This window comes from Athene cunicularia, assembly GCF_003259725.1.
Source record: "Athene cunicularia isolate RWA chromosome 13 unlocalized genomic scaffold, athCun1 chr13_part1, whole genome shotgun sequence".
NCBI classification, from domain to species: domain Eukaryota; kingdom Metazoa; phylum Chordata; class Aves; order Strigiformes; family Strigidae; genus Athene; species Athene cunicularia.
The window spans coordinates 1,947,214-1,971,123 of NW_020799117.1; the positions used below are offsets into that span (position 1 = coordinate 1,947,214).

Sequence of the window (23,910 nt, forward strand, 5' to 3'; positions counted from 1 at the left end):
TATAAGAGACAGGCTCAGTTTGTCGAGCTTTTCACCTGCCAAGAATTTTAAACAGACACAGATTGAGAACTTGTCCTTTCGGGGCTTTTTATTTTTTAAGTTTTTCATCTTTTTTTTTTTTTTTCCTTAAGAAATCAGATGAGTCTCTGCGTGTCACAACAGAACCTGCAACTTGCTTGTAAGGAAGTAAAAAGCCAACAGTGAGACCAACTATCTCAAAAATCACACAGCATCCAGGTTCCCAGATGGTGGCAGGACGCTGCGCTGACCCTCTGCTCACCCGAACGAAGCCCGGCCGGTGGCAGAAGCCCTTGGCCGCATCAGCAGATGATCTATCCCTGTGCTGTGACAGCACCAACTCAGTACATACACCCCGTCAAAAGGCAAAACACCCTGAATCTAGAGGCGAGAGGTGAATTTGGCTGAAATACCGTTTAGTGAGTTAAGACAGATAATTAATTTCTCAGAAAAGCCCCAGAAAGAAGAGGTTGTATCACACCAACATTTCAGGGCACTTGGTAGATCCACTATTAGTCAAGGAGACGGAGATGAAAGCCTTTTGGAGAATCTGGCAAATTAAAACAAACAATAATAGAATTACATGCACTTTTCTTCTTAGAACACTCATTTAATCTCAAATAATCTAAAGTAAAACACTGTGATTGAAGATAAGCTCTTCTGGGGCACCAAGCCTCCTTTCCTAAAGGTCCAAAGACAGGAAAGGAAGAAATGAAAATTCTGGGCATATGAGCAGTATCACGGCAAAGCTTTCAGTGTTGCAGCCAACCCCCCTGTAGATCATCCATCATCTGCCCTTGTACTTTGGACAATACAGACACGCTTCTGGCCAACCACTGGGACACTTCAAAGCCCCCAGCGTTCACCGTGTGGTTTTTCATGGCTCGCAATTGTCTGGTCTTTTGGGTACATATTGATCTGTGGTTCCTCTGCGCCGTGTTGCCCGGGAGGACTCAGCAGGGGCCCAGGCACGTTCTGACCCAGGTGCCTGTACACACTGCGCCCGTTTTGGAAACTTCCACATGGATCTTGCTCTGAGGATTCCCCACACGCTCCAGGAACTTTCCTAAAGCGGATTGTTAGTACCCAGGACCGGTGTGTCACAGCCAGCGGTCGCTCACTGACCTGTGTGGGTTCACACGTTACGTTTTGAAGTGTGTTGCTCAGCAGAGCTTCCTTCTATGGAGAGACTCCCGCTGCCCCTCGGGCACGTCTCGGGAGCACCCACTGGTTGGGCCGGGGAGGAGGGAGCACACCCGGGCCCAACACCCCGGGGTCACCCTGGGACAGCAGAGCTCTGATCCAGAGACCGACCCTGCCAAGGGTTCTAGCCAAGTCAACTTGGGACTAATTTCCCACCAAACCTCACTTTCCCAAGGTATAACACGGTGTTTGGAGATGCTGAGAGCTTCAATATGTCCGAGATCACCTGCCCAGGAGCAGACTGGGGCTGCCCCACCCCAGGGCTCCTCCGAGCGCTTGGCTGGCTCCAGCCAAGTTCACCCGTCGAGTCCTTCCGCTGCCTTGCTGGGAATAAACCAAAACAACTGCTCGAGCTGTTGGCTTCCCTCAGCGTGAGATATGGCGGCTTGGACTAGACGCGCTCCTCTGCCAGCGTTTAACAGTTAAGCTGTCACAGTCTCTCAGACAAAGCGCTTGGATAAGCTGCTTAGAGGCGGCGGGGAGGGGGGAGACGAGATTTCACAGCAAAACAAGCCCTGCAGAGAGGGTTGCTTCCCATCTTCCCAAACGATGGATCATTCCCTTCTATCTACCAGCCCGCAGCCTCACTGTAATTTACGATCCTCAGCAAGGCAGCGGGATGCCTTAGCTCCTCAACTTTAGCCATCACCGTCCCCACGTGTGGCCGCAGGGCTCATCCTTCCCGCACCTACGGAGGCAACCGCGGTGATTCCTCCAGCCTCTGCCAGATCCTCAGCGCAAAGCTTTGCTCCTTAAGGGTGTGGGATGGGGCTGGCGACGCTGGAGAGAACACAGCTTCCAGTAGAAACACCTTCCATATGAAGCAGGTCGTGGTCTGAGACATGCAGCTCCTCAGGAGAGGAGATCTTGACTTTAAAAGGACAATGCACAGCAGGCTCAGGGGCCAAGATGTGTAATTTTAGGCTTAAGGAAAAAGGAGCAGGGGTGAAAGCTGTAAAACAACACTCCCAGGGATTTAAGCCATGCCAAGGCATCACAGAGCGTTATGCCAGGAGAGATGCTTTTCACTTAATTTCTCATCCCTTGTGAAATAAACACTGATAGCATCCTAACGACCTGTGCCTGCAGCCAGTCCCACATCCCTCTGCCTGCACAGCACAGCCGAGAGGGAAAGAGTGGGTGGCAGAGCCCCAGGAGGTGGCAGAGCCCCGGGAGGTGATGCCTCCAGCCTGCCACCACACTGCCTGGTACCCCTCAGCATCACCTCAGCCCCAGGCTCCAAACCCGCCGTGCTGCACCAGCGCCAGGCTTGCGCCGAGACACTGCTGGTGTGAGCAGACATCCAGGACTGTCCTGGCACCCCCTTGTCTTCCCCTTCCCCCCTCCTTTTCTTTCTCCCTTCCTCCGTAAGGGCAGCGCTGGGTTTGTGCCACCCCAGGGCCGTGGGATGCAAGGGCAGGCAGCAGCAAACCAGAAAAGCTTCAGTTTTTCTCCCTTTCCCTGCCACGGAGAAGGCAGGAAGGCAGCAGCGTTATTAACTGGGATTAACCCAGTCCCTTCCTAGCTGCTTCCTCCTAACAAGGAGACCTGGGGGGGCAGCAGGCACCTCACCGGGGAACTGCTTGTGCTTGCTCTTGGTGAGGGACCCGAAGGTACACCTGGAACTTGTAGTTAACATCAGTTTTCCTGCCAGCCTCAAAGGGGCTGTAAAATTTACACCCAGGACTGCCAAGGCCAGTCCCACCCTGTGCTTTGCGGACGTGCCCAAGTACCACTGAGAAAACGAAAACCGGTAGAAACTCTTGACGCTCAGAAGTTACCCATGGTCACGCTGCTTCTTGGGAAGCAAGAAGCAATATCCTTCTAGTCAAAGAATATCCTTCCCCATCATTTTATATACACAGAAACTGAAGTGCAACAGCTCGACTCGCTACCTCTCGCAGCTGCGTAATGAGATTTGCAGCAGTTGGTATTTTCCCATAAAAACTAAGTTCCTGGATTCACATGATTGGAGTACGAGGCTCTGGGAAGGAAGAAGAATGAAGAGTCTTGCCCTAATTGTAAAGCGAAGCCTCAAAGTTTGAACATGAAAGCCCCGATGGACTTAAGGTTGAAAGGCAAATAAAAAGAAGCTGAAATGTCTCGTTTGGGGGTCTTATTATTTAATGCTCCGAGCTGGCTCCTTCCCGCATTACCGACACGGGCAGGAAGCCGTGACTGAGCTGAGGAGTGAGCCAAGAGCTCCTGATCTCTATCCCTGAGTTGCTGAGGACCATCCCACGTCCTTATGCAAATGTCATTTATTTAAACGGGCCTACAGTTCCCCACCGGTGACCTCACACAACGGCTTGAGGCCATTACGTCTCATAAACCGCCTCAGGAAAACAGCTGCCGCGCAGAAGCTGTTTGCAAACCCAACTTTCACACGACGCTCAAATCGGCCACAAAATTTGGTGAGCCCCCAGATGCTCAGTCTGAAACCCTGAACTGAAACCTGCACCCCTCCCCGGGCGCTCCCCCCGCCCAGGGTGCCCGGACCCTCCCGTGTCGAGCTGAGCCGCCTCGGCACCGAGGTGATGTGCAGTGAAATGACAGAGGAGAAGAGTTTGCAAACACCATCAGCTTTTAGAGTCCTTTAGAGGCTTCTCCAGCTTCTGGATCTCATCCAGTGAAGGAGAAGGAGGCTAAGACTGCAACAGCAAAGTGGTGGGTGCAGAGGGACCAAACAATGGCTCCTCCCCGGGCGTGGAGACGCGTAGGGGACTCGCTGGGACACGCCATGGTGCCAACCTCCTTACCGTTCTCACCAGCCTCCAACATGCCCTGCAAGTATCGGAAGGATCCAGATTGCTTCGGCTCTGAAACGGGCTTCTCATAATCCTGGAGCATCTTGTAGACATCTGACTCCACATCAATCCCATTTCTGTTCCGTGGGAGAGACTTCAAGGGGTCGAGGCTGTTTTAAAGAAAAAGCAAGAAAGGCTCAAGTCAAACATAAGCAGCAATTGTCAGCTCATCAGGGAGGTACGGAAACCTCCACATTCCCACGATTCAATTGCACGGTCTCTGTTCCCATGCCTGGAGGTACGCCTGGCCCCGAACAGCCACCGGACCCGGGAAGTTAAACTTGCTCCGATTGAGCAACGCAGCCAGGGTTGGCCCAGTTACCATTTGCCTTGAGGAAAGAGGGCAGCTGCTTACAAGCACTGTAAATTGCTCTGCCACACACGGAATTTATCGAAAAAAAAAGTGGTGAATTAATTATGTAGGGCCAGGGGAGGCACCCACCCCTGGTACCGCTGGGGAGAGGGTGTGCTGCTGCCAGGCACAGGCATGATGGCAAATCCCCCCACCATCCCCAAGCGCCTCCTCTGAGTTAGTGTTTCTGTAAGTGAGAGCATTAAAAGATCCATCTGACAGACACAGCCCACAGCTGAAGCGAGAAAACCACCCCCAGGGGCTGCTCAGCACTGGGGCCGGGACAGGGGAGCAGCCCCATACCCCCCCAAAACCACACACCAACCTTCAGCCCCCAGACCCAAAGCTGCTCCTTGAGCACATGCGGTGTGATTGGGGTGCACCAGGCAGCGAATATTAACTTAAACCATTAATTCCAGTTCATTTGAGACATCAAAATGTGAAAAGCGTTGTTCGGGATCAAAAATATTTTGGGCACGTGTTTAAGTCTCCTGCTGAGCAGAGACAAATTCAAGTGCTGCTGTGCTTTGCTGAGGCCCCAAAGCACAGCCCGGCTTCGGGGAAGGGGCTCCATTTCCTTTTTAAGGAGAAGGTCATCAAGGTCATTATAAAACCAATAAAACAGCAAGAAGCCCTGAACCCCATCAGACAGCTCAACATATTTCAGTCGTCATCTGACTCATTTTCTCCACCAACATTATATTCCTGCCCACTTAAAAATACAACAAACCAAACCCACAACAACAAAAAGAAATAAAACTCGCTTTCAAACAAACAAAGGGGGAAAAAAAGCACCAGACAAAATTAACTTTCAAAGAAAAACCACAGCTCTGTTTTGCAGGAGTGACAGACCTCTCGAGTCGAGGGGCAGGGGTGCTGCTGCCACGGGACAGGACCGGTCCTGTGACTCCCAGCCAGCCCGAACCCTCCCCGTGTGCCCACCTGCCCTGCTACAGCCCTCTTCTGCACCAACTCACACATTTTCCGTGACAAAGGGCAGGTTTTGGCCAGTCCAGCCCGATCAAACCCAAATTCAGAGAGAACGCACTTGTGACGCAATTCTACTCGAACACCCAACCTAATCTCCTGGTTTTTGGCTCACCCACTGATAACATCAGATTTTGTTCTCTGTATTTTTTTTTTTTGTGCAGTTCTCTTCTTTCCAACTTCATTAACGTTGCTGGAGCAGCACGGGGAATAAGCTGGCTCACAGCTCACGGCGTCACTGAACTATGAATTCATGCAGGCACAGAGTTCCCGAGCTCAAACTCTCTTTGCTCTTTGTATTTGATACAGACATTACTTTCTTGCAGAATATTTTGCCAGTCTGGAGGAGCATAAATCAGCAGCAGCATGAGCCATGTGAAAGCGTCACAGCCCACAGGCTGGCCTGTCTCAAAGTCCGAGTTATCCACCCAAACTGCTCTTGGCTACACAAAAGCTTTTTCTTTCCTACAAGCGTTATTTATTTCCCAGCCTCCTGGACAGCTGCACCGAGCAGATCTTACACTTATAAACATCCCAAGTTTACAGGGGTTAATTTTCTCTGCGGATACCTCCAGCTCCCAGGCCAAGCGTTTGCTCTGGGGTGTGTAGAAGTGTGATCCCCACTCCTAGGAGGATAAACCCCTTCCACCCTGCCTTGAAAAATATACTTTGAAAAACCATGATGCTAACCCCTGTGAGACGCCCTGGTATTAATCCCAGCCGGGGGAACTGGATCTGATGCCGCTCACCCCACCAGCAATAGAAGGATCTTATGGAGATCTGGAAAACCAGCGCCTTTACCCATCTCCGAGGTAAACAGTTGAACGTCGCTTCAGCATCACAAGCTTAAATTCAGTGTAGCAGTTGCTACGTACACACACGTGGCCATTTTGTTCAGAACTTTGCACCTCCAAACCCCCTTTTATTTTGGTTCTGTTGGTTTGGGTTTTTTTTTTTTTGTCTCCCACCTAGACTCAGCTAACAGATCAGGAGCTGAACCCAGCATCTCCGGGAGCACCACAGCCTCAACACACACCCCTGAAACCGAGTTTGCGTAGGCTGTGCTCTCCCCCTACCTCTGGGCAGGAGTGATGTGGAGCCCGCTCAGCTGGCCCGGCAGAGCCGACTCGGAGCCACTGTTGGCGTAGAGCCGGGTTGGGTGGTGATGCTGCACGTTCAGCATCTGCTTGTTCTCCATGGGGCTGCCACCAGTCCCGGGGGTCATCGGCCTCCTGCTTTGGGCAGGCCCGTTGTCCTGGAAGAGAAGAAAAAAAGCAGAAAAAGATGAGATTTATTGTTCTTAGCGTGATACACACAGAGAGGCTGCGTTGGGACGTGCGGTTTGCAGTAATAATATTTTATACGTGCTGTGGAAAACGGAGATATGCAGCAGGAAAAGAAAAACTCAGGCTTGACCTGCAGTTAAATCTTGCTGAATCTATGCAGCTTTCCTTGGTCTCCGACCAAATGAACTTGCCTGTTTCTCCACGGTGAGCCACTGCCAAGTATTCTGCACTTACTCTCCTGTAAAAGCATATTTGTTATTTCCGCAACAGAAAGTCTGCTTCTCATTTCACGTTACATCACTCCAAGAGCACTTATCACTCTCCTGACTTCGGGGCAATCACTCCTGATTTACCTTAGCAAAACAGGATAAAACCCAAGCTGTGCAGCTACCCGGCATGGGCTGGGCAAGACCTGAACCCACGGGGCCAATCCTGCTATTTTCACTTACTTGCAGCTACCCTTGTCCCCCAAACATCCGTGTTTGTTTCGGGAGGTTTTCTCCCAAAATAAGATCATTTACAGCGTAAGAAACGCGTGGGTCAAGGGTTTAGCTTAGTCTTCGTATTTTCATTCAATTCCCAAGGCAAACTACGGAAATTCTTTTGTCATATGACCTCAAGTCAGGAACTCAGATGCCATTAAAACACAAGTTTTCCGTATTATTTTACCTACATAAAACATTGCCTGTGTGTTTTTCCAAAGCTTTGTTAGCCAGCCCCGCGCACACCCATAAATCCAACAGTACCTGTTGCTAATCTTGCCACGAGCCACCTGAGCCAGGCTTTACCCGCTAAAGCTCAGCCTAGGGGACAACCAGCCCCAGAGAGGGACCAATTCCAGCTATGGGGAAAAGCAGCAGAAAGCTGGACACAGCCTGAGGACACCCGGGCTGCTGCTGTTCCCAGAAACACGCCCGCACTGATGGAGGGAATAGATGCTGGTATAAGAGGCTGTAATCTGTTTAATTAGGTTTAATTTGTTTCAGGGCAGATCCCCAGCGATGCTGCCTTGCACCAGGTTTTCAGTAGACTGGAGCTGATGCAAAACCAAGCAGAAAAAGAAAACACCGTCCTGTGAACAAATAACAAAGTACATATTGCAGGGCTCTAATACAAAGCTTACTTCTGACTAAAATAATCCAATAAATACTAATTGGAAACAAATGTCTATCACTGGTGCATAGCAGAAAATACTGGTGCTCCCAAGCCTTGTAAAAACGAGCAGCTAAGAGAAATATAAAACAGATCCTGGTAGAAAAAGTCCAATACTTCAGTTTTTCCTAAGGCAAAACTCCCATTGAGAAAAACCGGGCTTAATTAAGAACTGCAAAATGGTGCCTTGGAGTTGTTTTTGGTTTTTTTTTTTCTGCCACCAGCTGAAAAACTGCAGACTCCAGCAGGCTCCCGGCGCTTCCACCGCCTCCAAAGCCTCGGCAGCCGCCCTGAGCCCTCTCGGCTCTGCTCCTTCCACACTGTGCATGCGCACACACGTGGGGAAAGCTGCTTCCAACGTAATAACTCCAAATTATCTATTAAAAAAGGAATTTTGCTGCCAGGAATAATATAATTTTAACTGTTCCCTCAATTTATACTCTTAAAAAAAAAAAAAAAAAAAAAAAAAAAAAAAAAAAAAAGTACAACCAGGCTATGGATTTCCAATTCCCAGATTTACATTATTATTTCAAGGGAAATAAAGAAAACACTTCCAACTGTGACACAGAGGGGAAAAGAAGGATCATAAACATTTCGGGGAAAAAAAGCAGCAGCCCATGGTGGCTGGCAGGGCATTGCAAGCTACAGAGTTATGCTTTTAAAAAGCCATTATGGATAATTATCTGTGCACCGGGGCCCAGATGCACACTCGCTCCGAGGGAAGCGGCGGCTGGAGCTCTGCCGAGGAGAGGGCAGGATCCTCGGCTCTCCTCTGGCCCCACGGGCTCCTCCTCCCCCCAGGGACACCCAGACCCTCCGCCGGGGAGCACGGCGCTGGCCGTTTTCTGGAACGAAAACCTCCTCCATCGAAGGGCCGGGAGCATCATCTCCATGGACTTGCTTTAATCCGAGGTAGCTTGTAAAGCGTTGCCCGTTCATCCCTGTTAAGCTCAGCAATTTGTATGTCGAGAGCAAATGTTGCTATAAAGCTAAAACTTAGTGCTTGGGCACTGTCCAAAAGGCATGAAGGGCCGGCGATGGAAACGGGGCGTTTCAGAGCCCGCCCTGTGCTGCCGAGCTGCTCCGTGTCACTGGTTGCCACCCATTTGCCCCTGCAGGAGGAGGATGCTCGTGGTGGTGGCAGCTCAGCCGTGTTATAAAGCCACACGTGACCCAGCAGCATCCATAGGGATCAACAGGCTCCTCCTGAGGACACCGGAGCGCTCCCGCTGCCCTAACACCTCCCAGACCACGGAGATAAAGCAATGGATGTCCCTCAGCCTTTTTTACCAAGATCTTTGCAGGCTTTGGTAGGCTGAGCTTTGTGTCAGGGACAGCTAACGGCTTCGCGGGAAGCCCACGGAAAGTGTTTGTCCCTCTGAGATCACACCAGTCTTTGCCCTCCTCATTGCTCTCCATTTCCCTGCCACACAATTTGCCTCTTTTGGGAACAAACAGCTGCTCCCGAGACAGAGCTCGGTCTCCTTTTTCTCACCTCAAAGGCTGTGAGACCTCTGCAAGGCTTCACATTGTGCAAAACACCCATGCGCTCGTTCTCGGAAACCTAGAACCAGATGGATTTCTTTCCAGTTCTCAAATTCAAGATTGGAAAAAATTCCCCCCCCCCCTTTGGGATCTCATTTGCTTTTTTTTTCTTCTCTGCTGGCTTTTCTTCCTGCTTTTTATGGCCCCTCTTAAATGAAGAGGGTTTACAAACCCTTCCTAAGAGCTGGCCTGTGAAGTTTCACCGAGGAGAACTCTTTCAGCCCACGAAACAGAAACTCACAATATGTTTTCTCACGCTCGCCTTCAAGGGCCATCAATTATGAACCGTAACCAACCTCCTGACATGCAGCATTTGGAGCTCCCGGAGCCCCACTGCTGACAAACAGCATTCACAACGCCGTCCCACACCCGATAAACGCGAGGCAGAGCGGGAAAGGAGCTGTTTGAAGTCCCAGTCCCAGGGAGCTGGTGGGTTTTGGGGTGGTTTTGTGTGTGGCTGCGGTACCGATGCAGCACGACGTGCAGCGAGCGCCTCCGGCCCGTGCCCGGCCAAGACCAACCTCTGGTCCCCACCTTGCTGGAGCCCCCCAGGCTGCCCCTTCCCACCAGAGGATGCTACTGCATCTCCTCCCACTGACCCTCCGGCACCAACAGCCAGATACCGTCAATTTTACTTACACGGAGCTGTAGCTCCCTGCAGAGTCTCAAGCACATCCTCAGGTGCCACCATTTATTAAGAGAGGGGAAAGGAGAGATTTAACTTGTTTTTGGATGCCTTGCTCTTGTCCCTACCCCACAACGCAGCACCGAGAGCACAAAAGGAATGATTTCCTGAGGCAAACAGCCCATACCACTAATCAGCTGAAACATGGTTAGAAATGTGTCTGCAAATCTCATAAGGGAAAAGAGTTAACGATACACGGATGAGGAAATCTGGAAAAGAAAGAGGCTGTTCTACCCCAAACAGGACTGATATATCAGGTCTGAATCTTTGCTGGAAACAGGAACAGGTCTTCCATTTCCTTAATGAAAACCTGCAACAGCTCTTGGATAAGGGAGCGTTAGCGGGCAGTGACCCTGCAGCCTCGGGCTCACGCTGAGCACGCCCGCCCGCCTCTGCACCGGCCACACAAAAAGTTTCTGCTCACGTAGGTATGCTGGGAGTTAAGGCTGGTGCTTAGAATGAGACTCTACTAATATGAGACGCCACTTTTATTATTGTAAAAACATACTATTACACTGAAAACCAAACAAAATCTCTCAAGACCCGTAGAAAATAAAGCATGAAATAAAAACCATCCTGACCACACCAACGACAGGTAAATTGTTCTAAAAAAAAAAAAAAAAAAAAAAAAGAAAGAAAAAAGGAGAAAAGGGGCTCAGCTGAGCTGCTCAGGAGCTGGTGGCTCTTGCACCCAGTGGGTGCTTCTGCAAGGGGCAGCCCGAGGGGCAGCCCGCTCCGGCACGGCACCCATCCCAGCAGCCCCTCCAAAGGGGAATTCTGTGCTGGAAGAAACGCAGTGTTCTTAAGACACGGGATTTCCTTTTATATTTAAGGGAAAGTCGCTGAATGAAGAATTTAATCCTGAGAATTCCTCAAAGAGCCAGAAATACGGAAAGCTTTTTTTTTTTTTCCTTCCTGCTTCTACAAGCACTTAATTCCATTTCTAGCAAGTCCCTCTGTTCCATGCCCACCTATTAGCAAACTGTTTGTCCCCTGTATCAGCTGAAGGTATTTCGTTTAGCTGCAGCCCGATGCCCAGACACAGCCAGCGGAGCAACGAGCACAGCCAGCAAAGTAAGGAAGATTAAATGCTTTTCCCAGGACGTATCGTTTCCAATTTCAGGAAACATATAAGGGACGTTAAAAGCAGCAAGTTGAAGGTTTCAACAGGAATACTCTGTGGTTTCACCACGCAGGGCTAAAGCATGCTCCGGGTCACAAATCCTAAGACAGGCTTTGCCTGCTCCTTGCAGTTGTGCCCCTGGAGCAGCTGGACTGAGACGCTTTTGTCCCTCGGGGTTTTTAGTCAACCTATAATAGGGCAGAAAACTCAAAAATTCAATAATCCTACCAAGCTCATCACCGATGAAATAAGTTTTCCCCTAAGCAGGAAAACATGTGGCCAACCAGGATTTTTCGAGAGGTTTGAAAGTCTCTGTCCCCAACCCTTCTGTAGAGAGTTTATCATATCTTGAAACCACCTTTTGTAGAGTCAGCAGAAAGCATAAATCTCTCCAGATTTTTAAAAGGCATCGAGGTGAGCACGCAGCTTCAGCTGTCTAACAGGAATAACGTTGGGATGCAAAGCTGGGAAGAGTTTAACTCAGGTTTAAACCTAAGCCCACGTCTTGGCAAGCAGAAGTCCGCCGTGCTCATCGCCTCGGCCGCTGGCGGTACCGGCCAACCTCAGCCGTGCTCTTCAGGGCTGCGTGTGGCAGAGCTGCAGGAGTTAACTGCCCTTCGCGCTCAGAGCACATCAGATACGAGACGTGATTCCTTAAGAGTTTTGGGAACTCACATTTGTGTCCTGATACAGTTTGGTAAAATACATCCAACCTCACCTTCCTAAAGTTTGACCACTTTGATGCCTCAACTTTTCTTATTCTTAAGAAAAAAAAAAAAAAAAGCTTTTTCTTTTTTCTCTGCTGGCTTTTCTTCCTGCTTTTTATGGCCTCTCTTAAATGAAGAGGGTTTACAAACCCTTCCTAAGAGCTGGTCTGCGAAGTTTCACCGAGGAGAACTCGAACAAAAAAGTTTTGGGTTTTTTTTTTTTGGTCATTTTGCAGAATTCCCTATTTGTCCTTCCAACCTTTTCAACTACAAGTCTTTAGCTCTAGAGACTGCAGGTTTTAGATCCAGCTCTAGAGAACATCAGACTTCATGTTCTGATCCAAAGCATTTAAAGTTCGTTTGCTTCACAGTGTTTTCAATTAGACCCTTAAAAGGCCAGAAGTACAAACAAAATAATTCATCCTGTTTTCCAGACTATCAGACAGAGATTAAAACTGAGGACTGCTAATGTGAGAGGCCAACGCTGGCTCCTACAACCTCCAAGCAAGCACCTACACCTGGTGGCTGGTTTGGGAGGGCTTTGAGCAATGGTTGCTTTGGCATATCTGAGAAACCCTCCTTAGGAGCAAACCCAAACTTGCAGAGCCAAGCACACCTCTGAAATTACACCTCCGAGCCCCAAATCCATCCTGGAGCCCAGTTCTGCAGTGGTGGGAGAAGATCTGCGGGGACAGGACCAGCAGCGGCTCCAGTTCCCACCGGCTCGGGCGCCCGGCCGCTGCGGGGATCGCCGGCAAGACGTTTATTTTCCTAAGCCCGGGGGAGCCAGCTCTGCTCTCCGTTATAAACACGTGCTGCACCAGACTTAAGCAGAGCTGAAGGTCATTAACAGCTTGGCTCAGCCGAAAGCAGTTTTCAGTTTGATGTACTTCAGACCCACTCCTCCTAAAACCAGAACACGATCGCTCAGTGTCAGCTATTCATTTGCTGCCAAAATGCTGAATTAGAGACACGAGCGTGGCTATTGTGCACCAGGAGGTCAAAGCATCCCTTGGCCGTGGGGTTGCCTGGACGAGGTACCTCTTGTGGCCACCCTTGGTCGCTTGTGTCCACCCTGAAGCAGCAGCAGGACACACCGAGCGTTCCAGCTCCTCACCAGCGTTTGACTTCTCCCTCCCTCGCTCCGAGCGCGGGTAACGGAGCCCAGCTGTGCTCTGCAGAGACCCCGCCAGCGTTTCTCCAGCTGCCTCTGCAATATGTGGCTCAAAGACGTGTCCCCGGCATCGGTCTCTCGCTGCCTACCATGGAAGAGAAGAGGGCAAGAGTACCTTCTGCAGAGCTGGGCTAACGTTTGTACACCGCTATTAGTATTAGGAGACCACCAGAGCATCTGCCGCAGTAGCTACACCCGGAGGAAAGTCACTCAGAGCAAACCCACCACGTCCCCACTGTGCCTGCTGTCCAAGGCGCCCAGACAGCACGGTGAGGGGCTCCCTGGCTTCTCCAGTGGGCGCTGCTGGCTGCCCAGGGCAAAACGGGACTCGCTCAGACCTGGCAGCAAGAGGAAAGGATGGGATACGGGCAAGGATTTTTTTTGAAGCAAAGCTGCAATTTCAGCCTGTGGCTGCCTCTTCTTCTGACCCAAGGGGTTCAGTGGGACGTCAGTGACCTGACTCTGACCTCTTCTGGCAGAGGGCTTTTTGTGGGCGAAATTCTACTGCCTTCATTGCTGCAAATCCCCTTTCATGCAAATGTGACAAGCAATTAAGCCTGAAGATATATCCTAGCATATATATCCCATATATATCCCACACCCTCAAGGCTGAAATTCAACCTCTGCACAGAAGACAACTGCAATACAACGACCCCTTCCTCTCCCTGCCCCCAGCTTTTCAAAGACAGAGCTTTGTCTCTGATAAACTAGTACAAAAGTCCTAGAAATGGAAATCTTATTATTACCCCACAGAGGAGGGGCATGGGACGGACGGCACTGGTTTCATCTAAATGCAAATAACAGATTTACGCCGGGGTGGGATCAGTTCTCCAGCTTGCTGCCTCGAGAGAAGTCCCATGGCGAACCCTTATGTCAGAGGCTGCCCCCAAAGCTGAGGGAAAAGGATCACGTTTGAAAGCTACACACATTTTAACACACATTTCCCTGTGAGCACAGTACAGATGCCCTACTGAGATGGTCATTTTCCAGATTAAGCAGGCTTCCATCTACCCTTAAAAAAGCTCCAGTAAATACAATCCTACTACTTAGCTCAGAAGATTAACAGATAAGTAAAAAGATCGGGTGTAGTTTGCTGAAGCTGGATGAACGGAGCGTGAGGGTTATTTTACGAGATGGATTTCAAATAGCCTGCCAAGTTCCTATTTCAGCGTATACCACGGTCTGAAGAAAAGCTTTATCCATCACGTCCTTCTTACTACGCTCCTTTCACAGGCATCAGCTAAACACCAAATTCGTTTTTCAGATCTCTCTAAGTAAGAGACCAAACCCTTAAAATCAGATGGTCTTTTAGTTAAAAGGCCCCAGACAACGTTCACGTGAAACATGACTCAAGCTGGAGGCTGGCTGAGCCCCAGCCCGCCCGCGTCCTCGGGACGGTCTGTACCCTGAGAAGGCACGGCTGGGAGCGCACAGCAGCCGAGAGCTCAGGACCGGGGCTCAAAACAAGCCCCACAGCCTCGTGCTGGGTCTTGGACGTGCTGAAAAACACCTGTGGGTCGTGTCCCAGTGGGCAGAGGGGCAGCCCCTGCGTGCAGTGCTACGGTTTGCTTGGCTTTGTGGTCTCAGACCCATCAGCCAGGCTCATTTCTGTATTACACACTGCTATTTTTGCTGAAACCCCTGCAAGCTACAGCAAAAGCATTCTATGAAAGTCTCCATTGCTTTTTATTTAATTGCTCTATGGCAGGGAGCAGGCTGAGGTCAGCCCCACCACCTCCCGTCAGTGTGAATTTCCAACCACAAAACCCCATTTCCACAGGTATAACACATATTTTCCACAGGTGTTACACACATATTTTTAAATACTGCAGCCTGGCTTTGTTTTTCAGGAATAATCCCATAAACACATGACTCCGGGAGCTGGGGCTTGACCAAAAGCAACCACCACCCTCACTGTGGGCACCGCAGAGCTGCCAGGGCCAGCGTCAGGCTGCAGCTCACCCCGCCGAGCACGCTGGGTCAAGAGTGACGGCACTGGAGAGGTAAAAGCTAAACATTTCCTACTGGCTTTAAATAACGCGTCGCTTTGGACAGCGTTGGAGCAGCCCTGACAAGAGATGTCCGAAACGTATCTGCATGACGGGGAAGTTTCTAAACCAACGATGGCTGGGAATTTCTTAACATCCAAGAGGAAGATGTCCACCTCTTTCCCGAAGGAGCGCTCTCATGAGAAGTAGTTCTGTGATGTAAAATGAGATATTATTAAAAAAAGAAAAAAAAAAGTGTTTTTAGGATCAGCTAGGAAAATATTTCAGCTCTGTATTTGCACATGCTCTGTACCGTGCAGCACAAGGACAGCAGACATCTAACCCAGGGACAATCTCGCACAACGAGAGACAATCAACCTTCACAGACCCTTCTTAAGGAGCAAACACTCTTCCACCGTGGTGCAGTCACGCTGATGGCCCCCGGCGAGCGTCTGATGGCTACCGGCTCCCAGCAGCTCCAGCAAACCGCTTCACCCCCCAGGAGAAGCCACAGCCCTTGTGCGACTTAAAGAGCTCAAAGAGGGGCTTGAGCTGCAACGCCACGACTTTATCCCTTAAGCTACCTGCCTCCCCAGGGCTCTCTTAAAAATCCACAGCAAAAAAAAAAAAAAAAAAAAAAAAAAAGCTACCCAAGACCAGCAAGAATGATTAAAATGTGTTTCCATTTATCTCGCCTGCTCCAGCCCAGAGGGCATGCTTTTAATATCACGGGTGCAAGGGGGCGTTTAATAAGCAGACAGAGGAGGGCTTTGTAAAAACGCATCAGTTTTATTAACGCTGCCATAAAAAAAAGCAAGATACCCGGGGATCATCGGCTCTGCTGAACCGGAGGGCACAGGATATAGCGGCCGCATTTTCAAAACACCTTCGGGCAAAGCTCTGCGGACGAAGCCCTTCTGCACAGCCAACGTAAACACATTTGGGCACGGGAGTAACTACTGCGCTGCTCAACGTGTGTTAAGGCTCAGGCTAGGCGTGAGCATCGCCAGCTCTCGCAGCCCTAAGACTCGCTGGGTTGCACGTGTGAACAGAACTAATATTCATAAGTCATTTTAGAAGAATTTAGAGTAGGTGAAGAAACGTGCTACAAGAATTTCTCTGTATGCTATAAAAGTCGTTAACTTTCATCCTTACAGGAAAACCTAATGACCATCGATAGACAAGAAACATCAGTGAAACCTCCAAGTACTTTTGCAACGCAATAACCCTGGATAACAAAGGCAAAAGAGCCTCGAAGTTTCCTCCTCTCTCGCGCAGCAGCGGTGCCCTCCTGCCAGGTGACGACCTGGCCACAGCTAAGCTCAACGACAGTCTGAAAACCCTCAGCAGGAGTTTTAATCTGCTCCCAGCGTCCGGGGTCGCCTTCCCAGCCCAGGGGCAGGCAGGCAGGGCGCAGGAGAGCCCTGCTCAGCGCGGGCATCGGGCTGATGCTCCTGCCAGTGCTCTGCCTCGGGCCGCCCCGCCTGCTGTGCGCGTCGGATCAACCTCCCCACCGACAGAAAGTAGCGTCCACTACAGAGGGGAAAAACCCCCAAACCGCCCCAACAGGTGTTCCCCCCGGCCTCCCGCCTGCTCCTCCCACTCGTAGGGAAGGTGCTGCTGTTCTGAAATCACTCCTCTCACCATCTGGGGTTTGGCCTAAAGAACAAACTCAGTGAGCTTAACACCAACAGCAATGTCCTGATTTCATCCTTTTCAGGTTACTGTCTCTCTCCTCTACTCCCAGTCAGGAGCTGTTGCATTTTCAGGTGTCATCATATCATACTTTCTGATTTTCTTTCCACAAAAAAAAAAAAAAAAAAAAAAAAAAAAAAAAAAGCATTACTGGCAAGAAGCTAAGCTTCAGATTACAGAAATATTACACGCTTAAAAGATGCCTACTTCATCAGCGAGGCTTATCCAAACATCTCTTTCTGTAAAAGCCAGGGTAAGGTACACAAGAACACAACAAAAGCAGTAAGTTTGGTTTGGGTCTTTTTTTTTTTTTCCCCCCATTTTGGAATGCCTCAACTTTTTGCTTTTACTCATTAATAAAAAGATAAACTCAGCTCGAGTCAAACACACGTCCCAGGCTTTCCTGCTAACAAACAAGCCCTCCAGTGCCCATGGGACACCCCAACCCTCCTCCCGGGGATGGGCGGCAGCTGCTGCTGCCCGGCCAACCCTGGCTCTCCGCACGCCCTGTGCCCCTTGGCTGGCTGCAAGGAGTTGGGGGGATCACAGCGAGCATCCCCCCACACCCAGCATCCCTCCCCAACCCCCCAGCATCCCTCTCCCCGCACCCAGCCACTCGGGGACAGCTCTCCCTGCACGCTCTCACCCCAGCAGGTCACACAAGTGACTGCAAAGAGCAATTCATTCATTTTAAGTGAGCAATAAGGAAAAATTAAACGGGAGAAGTTCTTTTTCCCCGATGGGTACGGACAGGAACGCTGTGCAGTCCATGTGTGCTCCCACACAAACACTCGGTATTTCTGCGTACACAAGCAGGCAGTTTCCTTCCCTGCATTAACAGAGTCAGCACTGAAACTGATGTTATCAAGTAAAATAACACGGTATATACCTCCGTTAACGCTTTAGCCAACGGCATTTTCTGTTTTGTCCTAAATCATCCCACACTGGTACTATGTCAGTATAGCTCCTGTTTACCTTCGATGAGAACAAACTACCTGGATAGAAGAAAACACCATTTTGAAGTTTCCATTCAAAATTTTTTCCCTTTACCCTAAGTTTTTAACTCTTTCATATACCGGGATTATTGAAGCCCATTTAAAGATGGTGATTTACAGAAGAGGTACGTAGAGGACATCACATAAAAGGTTACAGCCACACCAGTTCGACGTGTTACAGTGGTCTGCGAGAATTCCTTTGCTTTCGGATGATTTAATACGGTATCACAGGGAAAAAACACGAACACAAGTGCACACCAACTTGTGTGTAACCTCTTCGCCCAGTAAATTAGATCAGCAGGTTTTGGTGGGGTATAAACCCCCGATACCTGAGCGTGGAACGCTGCCCGAGTGCCCGCAGTTCAAGGCGGACACCGCTTGCAGCGGCCGTCAGGATTCAGCATGTTTCTGCTATTAAATCAGTCCTCAACCAACACGCTGGGAGTTCCCACGCGACGGGAACGCGCTCTCGTGCCAGGGCATTATCTCATCCTTTGTTTTCCCAAAAGTACAGGGCAGACATTTTCCCCCTCCTCCTGCCCCGAAGCACCAGCCGATGCCCGTGCGAGGGCCGGGGGTCCTGGCAAGAGCTTTCCCAGGAGCAGCCACGGCTCATCGCCAGGGAGGAAGGAAGGTCGATCACCTTGAGAAAGGAAATTCCACCTCTCCAGCAAGGAGGATTTAACCCCCTGATTCACAAATTTGCTTTTGCAAATATATATATGGAAATTTCCTGCACAACACCAACCCACTGAGAACTTTAAGCAATACTCAGCACCAATTAATCAAATGAAGAGCCATTCATCCTTAATTAAAACCAGTAACAATAATCTACTGAGACCAAAAAATAAATATGAGAATATTTAAGACAATTTTAAAGCTGCTAAAAAGAGCTAAGGCACTAGTTAGCAACAACCCTCCCTCCCTGCTCCACTGTGGGACACCACTGCTGTGCCCAGAGCTGGGACGCCAGAGGCTCAGACTCACACCTGAAGTTTTTTTTAATTAGGAGCGAGCGTGAGCAGCAGAATAACAGACTGATACTATTAAGAGGTGGCTATTTCTGAGGTGGGGGCAGGCATGCAAAGCTCATGGGGGTGATGATGCAGAGGCCGCGTGAAGGGAGAAGCCAGGCACCAAAAAGCAGGGTCACCCGTGTCCTGCCAGCCAGCATCACCTCTTCAGCGTGTTCCAGCCCTGCAGCCACACAGACCAGAGCCCACCTGACAACGGAACTTTTAACGAAGGGAATCGGGTACTTTTGTGTCGGGTGTTGGCCTGGCTTGCACGTAGCGTTGGGTTTCTCGCACTGCCTGGTTCAGGCTGTTTGAACAGCTATGGAAGATGTAAGTTTGCCCCAGTTCCTCCTCTTTACCCCATCCTGGCTGGTGTTTTCACATGGCAAGCTTCACGCCTGATTTAGTCACAGCAAATTAACGTGAACCTCTACGGACTGAGAATTCGGTGTGGAGCGCAAAATAACACATTGTATTAAAAAAAAATAAAAAAAAAAAAAAAAAAAAGTGAAGAGAAGAAACAGCCTTCTCATCCTTCCCGTACAACTCCCTGGACACTACGGAAGGACCAGCTCTTCCCCACAGCTCAGAGCTCAGCCCTCAGCCGCACGGTTGGGCTCGGAAAGCTGCTGCTCACGGGGCACAGCACGAGACGACCCAGCCAAGGGGGACGGGAGCACCGCCCCACCGCCCCATCCCTCCACCCGAGGAGGACACGGGTGCTGCTCCGCCAGCTGGGTGGCACTGGGATGCCATTCCTGTGGGAATGGGGCTGAGGAAGTGCCTCTCCCTCTCCGGACACCGGAGGAAACCCAGCCTTTCAACCCAGCCTTTTCACCCCACGGAGCTTATTTTAGCCAAGCGTCCAGGTTTGGGAGGACTCGCCCTATTCCAGCTCCGGCTAAACACTGCCAATTTAATTTCTGCTGAAATTATTCTCACACCCAGACACCTGATCTACTCTCAATTAGCACTGATGGAGCTCTGCCCCAAGGCCCGAAGCCCACATTTCCAGTCCCCCGGGCCAGAAAGCTGCCAATTCTGGCAGTATGGGAACGGTCAAGAAAACAAACATCCTCTCCTTTTATTAGCACCACATGGCAGTATTTTGACTAGCAAGCTCATGCTACAAGAAGCTGAAGACAGTGGGATTTCCAGAAACTGATAGATCAGTGCTCCTGCTCTCCCTGTCTGCCAGGGAAGGGCGGGACGGAGCCCTCGGCGATGCCAACACCGGGTGAACAGTCGGTGGCAAAGCGAGTCTAGAGATCCTAGGACGTCAGCAGTGATGTCACGTCTGCACGATGGTGACCCCGACGTCACACGACCGTCTGGAGAGCACCGAGTCACCCCGCAGCATCCCCTGGGTGCCCCCCACGGCCAGGTCTGACAAAGACTCAGCCCTTCGTTATTTAGGGTGCAAGCCTGAACGTCACCGAATTTGCATCCCCCTCTACAAACCCTTGCTGCTGAGGGCAGACTTGCATTGTGTAACTAACCGATAACCAAAGTCTGCTTTTTTTAAAAGTAGTATTTCACCAAGGTGACTCACAAGCATCCTGTTCACTGAAATTTCGGCTGGTTGTGAACAAGCAGCTCTCTCCCCACTTCCAGCTTCTTCAGCGGTGAGGGCAGTTGTTCCCTGCAGTTATGGCATTAACCAAAGTTTTACCGAGGAGGATTGATTACATTCTTGGTCTCCAAATAGAGATTTTTCCACAAAACTCAACTGACAAACCACAACAGATGTAGAAAGAGAGGACAGGAGAGCCCAACAGCTGATCCATACCTTCCAGGTTCTCTAGCACAAAAAAAAAGCAGGCATCACTGCCTTCGAGAGAAGGATTGCACCTAAATAAACTGAAATGTAATTATAGGGGACACGCTTTCCTAGAAATCACAGAGATTTAGGCATTCGGCTTATGTTCACGTGTTTCAGGGCCTCCAGCAAGAATTACCGTAGCCACAAGTCAAAACTGTCAAGACCTCTTTGCCCAGTACAATGGAAAACTTGGTAGGGTAAAACCTGGGAGAAGGGAAGACATGCACTCCACATTACTGGAAAGGCCACGTGGGGTCAAACTCTCAAAACCCTTTTCAAGGGCAACCCCAAACCTATTTTTGCGACTCGGGAGCAGAATTCCAGCAGAATTTTTTTTCCCTGTGTTTCAAAGCAGATTGCTTTTTTCCAGATGCGAGGAAGTGCACCTAAAGGTTGCGTGTTTTGAGCCAAGCTGTTATTTTACAGTGAGTCTTTTCTCTCTCACAATCTTTTGCTACAGGCGCTGAACAACGGCAGCACAGGACAGCCCTGGGTCACGCAGCACCGCTCCGTAGGGGACTCCAGCCACAAACGGGATCTCTGCTCCCGGAGGACGGGACGGGGCTGCAAGCACCCCCACTCCCGGGTGCTGATGCTCCCCCTCGTCATCCTGCAAGTTTGCCCTCACACGGGGGTCAGGACAGCTACCGGCACAGGTTCTGAGCAGAGCGAACCACGCTCGCGGTACAGCCAGTCTGGGGAGGGAGAAGAGTCAACCAGCACATCGAGGGTGCAACCACCGCAAGAGCAGGAGTGGTGCCTCCTTCACCTCCTCTCTGGGAGACCAGAAAAGCTGTCAAGTGAGACAACGTGGAGATGCAGCCACTGAAAAAGAGAACAAAAGCAGGAACCTGCTGTCCATACCTGCGTGTTCTCGCCCATACGCCCCTCTCCGTGCCCGGCCCCAGACACACTGAGTGCTCCACAGATTTAAATGTTATCAGCGCAGGTCTGGATTCAGGAAAAAAACATCTCTACCCCCTCATTATATTCTATGTAACTGTCTAATTTTTAAAAGGATCCATATGTAACATATATTAATAGTCAGATTCAAATCCAATCTGCATTAAACCTCAGAAATGTTGTATCTGGCAGCGGAACTGCTGCACATTTGGTCCTTATTTAACATTATTCATAGGGTTTTGGGCACATCAAAGTCTATTAAGAAAAAATAGCTGTCAAAAAAAGATTGCTGTAATTGATTAATGAAGCAAACATGGCCAGAACTCAAAGCCCAAGCACACAGATCACCCTCCTCTGTCAGTCAGGGCAGCAAAGACGAGCAGACCCGTTGAGTCACTCGGGTGCGATACCGGGGCGGGTTTGCTGGTGCTGCCGTTCTGCTGCTGCTCTGGGGCAGGGACGCAGAATATTTGCAAGTTCTACCCATCTGTCACAGGGCTGCAATGGCCAACAATCATAGGTGTGACCGTGTGGGTCTGCTCTTCACAGGGTTTGGAGAATCTCAACCCCATCCTTGTCGTTCGGTGACGTCTCTGCTGTCAGTGCCATCTCCCAGCTGCTCAAAGGCAAACGAGGCCAACGCTGCTCCTCGGAGCATCATCCCACCCTCATCCACCCTTGCAGGTCTTTTTTCCTTCTGGACTGAGCCAAGGAAGGGCCGTGGGGGGACCCTGGGACCCTTGTCGGGACACATGAAGAGCCACCTCTAGGAATGAGCAGCAGAGCTCAGCCAGCAGCATCTTCACATGGGCACTGTGCAAGGGCTGGAGAAAAAAAACTCTGGCGAAACAGCCCATAACAGAAACCACCTCTGCAGAGACCGGAACCGTACGAGCAATATCTGAACGCTCAGCATCAGCACAAGAGTGCTGCTGTGTTGCTGTTGCAATTGCAGGGTTGGTTTGTTTTTGGTTTTTTTGTCAGTCCGAACTGATGTACTTTTGTTTCCTGAAGCTTGCAGGCAGCTCCGGTGCCTCCACCAGTGCTCTGGGAGGGGTTGGCCAACCTGCAGCTCTGAGAAGTCCCAGCAGGTTTTGGTCCTGCCATCCACGACCTCATGCGCCCTGGGAAAGCCTGCAGCACGTGCATCAGCTCGGCACCCACTGGAGGGGGAGCAAAGCAGCAGGAGCTCCCCCTGGCCCCATTCCCTCCTCCTTATCTCCTCCTCATTCCCCAGATACCTCTACAGCATCACCCACAAACCCAACAGTCATGTAACTCAGAGGCAGAAAGAGAGAAGCGAGACACCGTTCCCCTTCCCTTTGAGGAGCCAAAGGAGAATGAGAGTCATCTTTGACCTTGCTAATGAGCTATTAGTCAAGAGATGGGTACGAAAGACGGAGATATATCCAGCTCCATCCACCTCCTGGTAGCAGGCTGCGGCTGGAGACACCCTCACCCCAGCTCTCAGAGCCCCCAGGGTGGGAAGGCAGGGCAGGCTGCAGGCAGAGTGCTGGCAGGAGGGAAGAGAGCTGAAGACAGAGGGAAGAGACAAGCTGCAAAACAGAGAGAAGGAAAAGGAAAGGAGTGAGACAGGAAAAAAAAAAAAAAAAAAAAAAAAAAAAAAAGAAAGAGACTAGAGACTATTACAAAAGAAATATAAGATCTACCACCATGTGAAGTGAATCACCACCACAGGATTAGGAGGGTGTGGTGGATTTTGGAAGCAGCCGAGACGGAGGCACGTTGGGGGCAGATGCCAACAGCCCCTGGGTGTGCTGGCCTGTGGGAAGGGCAGGCAGCGGGCAGCACCTGACGAAGGCTTCCAATAGCCCCAGAAAAAATAATGCTGACCACGAGCTTGGTCACTGGCCTCGAGGAGGGGTCTGGTGCTGGGTGCTGCCCACCCAACGGCACAGCCCAGCCTCCTCGGTGCCACCGGCAAGCTGATTCAACAAAGCCTAACTTGGGTGGAGGACAATTACAGAGCTGGGTTTAAGCCAGATCAGTTCAGGGATCTGGTTCACCACAGGAGCCTGAGCTTTACCAGCCCAAGGAAAGCACAGCGAGACCCACGCGGAAAAGTCTAACAGGCACGATGTTATAAAACCCCACACAGCATCTCCTTAACCTCTGGAAGGACTGCAGGCAGAGCAGAGGGCTTTCCAGATTCCAGACATGGATCTCCTCTCCCCAGAAAAACAAGTTGGGAGACCAGCCTGTGCAGGGCTGCTGCCGCCGTACCTGCGGTTCCGGCTCTATGTTGATCCGGTAAGCTTGAGCCTTGCCATCTTCCAGAACAGGGGGTGACCAGGTCTTCCCTTCGGCTCTGCAATGGGAAATGCAGTAAACTCAATTTAAATTGCTTTAAAAAAAAAATAATTTACAAACCCAAACAGAACCCCAAGCAACCAAAAAAAAAAAAAAAAAAAAAAAAAAAAAAACAATTTTT

At 50.3% G+C, this 23,910-nt stretch overlaps 1 protein-coding gene across 1 annotated transcript in view; it reads right to left on the bottom strand.

Annotated features, from left to right (window-relative positions):
* The window catches only part of PDLIM4 (PDZ and LIM domain 4), a 50,754-nt gene that overhangs the window by 3,143 nt on the left and 23,701 nt on the right, over positions 1 to 23,910 (bottom strand). The window contains exons 3-6 of the mRNA XM_026858483.1: positions 23,703 to 23,787; positions 6,444 to 6,622; positions 3,981 to 4,138; positions 11 to 35 (exon numbers count right to left, since the gene is read on the bottom strand). Coding sequence (XP_026714284.1) covers positions 11 to 35; positions 3,981 to 4,138; positions 6,444 to 6,622; positions 23,703 to 23,787 — 447 coding nt within the window. The remainder of the gene's footprint in view (positions 1 to 10; positions 36 to 3,980; positions 4,139 to 6,443; positions 6,623 to 23,702; positions 23,788 to 23,910) is intronic.